The 1,541-nt window shown below is 57.8% G+C and overlaps 1 protein-coding gene across 1 annotated transcript in view; it reads right to left on the bottom strand.

Moving 5' to 3' along the window:
• Positions 1–35: 35 nt before the first annotated feature.
• Positions 36–1,541, bottom strand: part of LOC103474072 (outer dense fiber protein 2-like) — a 6,380-nt gene continuing 4,874 nt past the window's right edge. Inside the window, exons 6-11 of the mRNA XM_017307742.1 lie at positions 1,336–1,520; positions 1,140–1,256; positions 792–866; positions 612–683; positions 406–522; positions 36–335 (exon numbers count right to left, since the gene is read on the bottom strand). Coding sequence (XP_017163231.1) covers positions 51–335; positions 406–522; positions 612–683; positions 792–866; positions 1,140–1,256; positions 1,336–1,520 — 851 coding nt within the window. The 3' untranslated portion in view covers positions 36–50. The remainder of the gene's footprint in view (positions 336–405; positions 523–611; positions 684–791; positions 867–1,139; positions 1,257–1,335; positions 1,521–1,541) is intronic.

Raw genomic sequence — 1,541 nt, forward strand, 5'->3', positions numbered from 1 at the left:
CTGATCTAGGTGTATCAGATCTAGGTGTATCAGATCTAGGTGTATCAGATCTAGGTTATCTGATCTAGGTGTATCAGATCTAGGTGTAGCAGATCTAAGTGTATCAGATCTAGGTGCAGCCGCCCGCCATGCGGCCATGTTGGACCCACCCTCTGCAGCAGCTGAGCGGTCAGCTGACCCGCTGTGCCCTCGCAGAGCTCCATCCGCTTCTTCTGGGCCTGGCTGACCCGTTTCAGCGCCTCCTGCTCCTCCTGCGCCTCCTGCTTGGCCCGGCCCAGCTGCTGCGCCACCTGGTCCGCCTCCGCCAGCTGCTGATTGGCCGTCCGCTCCAGGTTCTGCGGGAACACGCCTTCGGGTCAGGGGCTGATCTCCAAACCCCCGGTGGGTGGAGCTGTGACCTCTGACCTTTATCTGCACGACCAGCCGGTTGTTCTCGGCCTCTTTGCTCCGCAGCTGACCCTGCAGTCGAGCTCTGGTGGCGTCCAGATTCCGGGACAAATCCGAAGACCTCCTCGCATTCTCCTGCAGTTTCCAAACCCGGATCATGATCCGGATTATGATCCAGATTATAATCCAGATTATAATCCAGATCACAACACTGATTCTGGTACCTTCTCAGAGTCCAGCTGGGTGGAGAGTTGATGAAGCTCCTTCTCCTTCTCCTGAAGCTTCTTAACCAGCAGCTGAGAGAAGAAACACACAGCGCCCCCCAGAGGACAGATGAGAGATTACGGGTCCAGAGAACCAGAACCGCGCCGAGGTCCAGATCTGAGGATGCGGCGTGAACTCACGGCGTTCCAGGCCTCCATGTCGGCGAGCGACTTCAGGAGGACCTTCTTCTGCTCTGACAGGCCGACGGACTGCATCTGGTCACAACCAAACCACATCCGGTCACTTTGACTAGGCCCTTCTCACTCACCCATGACCCTGCGCTGACCTAAACCAGGGGTCATCAACCTGCGGCTCCGGAGCCACAAGAGGCCTTCTGGGGCCGGTCTACATAATAATCTGCATAGTCACATGAAGTATTGGCTGTGAATTTCCACAAAGTAGGACAGTAAAAGCAGCTGGTCGCTATGGGCTTTATTTGGGGGAATCGGAGGAAACGAGGCTGAAAGCTCAGAGTCTGGTCTGCGTACCTGGGACTCGCGCTGCTCCCGCAGCAGGTGGCGCAGGGCTCGGTTGGTGACTTCGAACGCCTCCAGCTTATGCAGCAGCAGCTCCTTCTGCTGGTCCAGACCGGCCCACATCGGCGTCTGCGGGCGGAACCAAACGGGTCAGAGGCTCCGGTTCCACCAGGTCGTCTACGGAACCACAGACCGGGCCGCCACTCACGTTTTTGGCCGAGTCGCCCAACTTGCAGACGTGTTCCTTCAGAGCATGAACCTGCTTGGCGGCTGCAGCAGCGTCAGCCTCGGCTTCCCTCAGCTTCTGCAGCAACAGCTCCGGATCCTTGGGAAAAGGGTCTGGACTGGGAACACGAGGACCACAGGAAGTGACCTCACCACACAGGAAGTGACCTCACTACACAGGAAGTGACC

Source organism: Poecilia reticulata, linkage group LG12 (genome assembly GCF_000633615.1).
Source record: "Poecilia reticulata strain Guanapo linkage group LG12, Guppy_female_1.0+MT, whole genome shotgun sequence".
Taxonomy (NCBI): domain Eukaryota; kingdom Metazoa; phylum Chordata; class Actinopteri; order Cyprinodontiformes; family Poeciliidae; genus Poecilia; species Poecilia reticulata.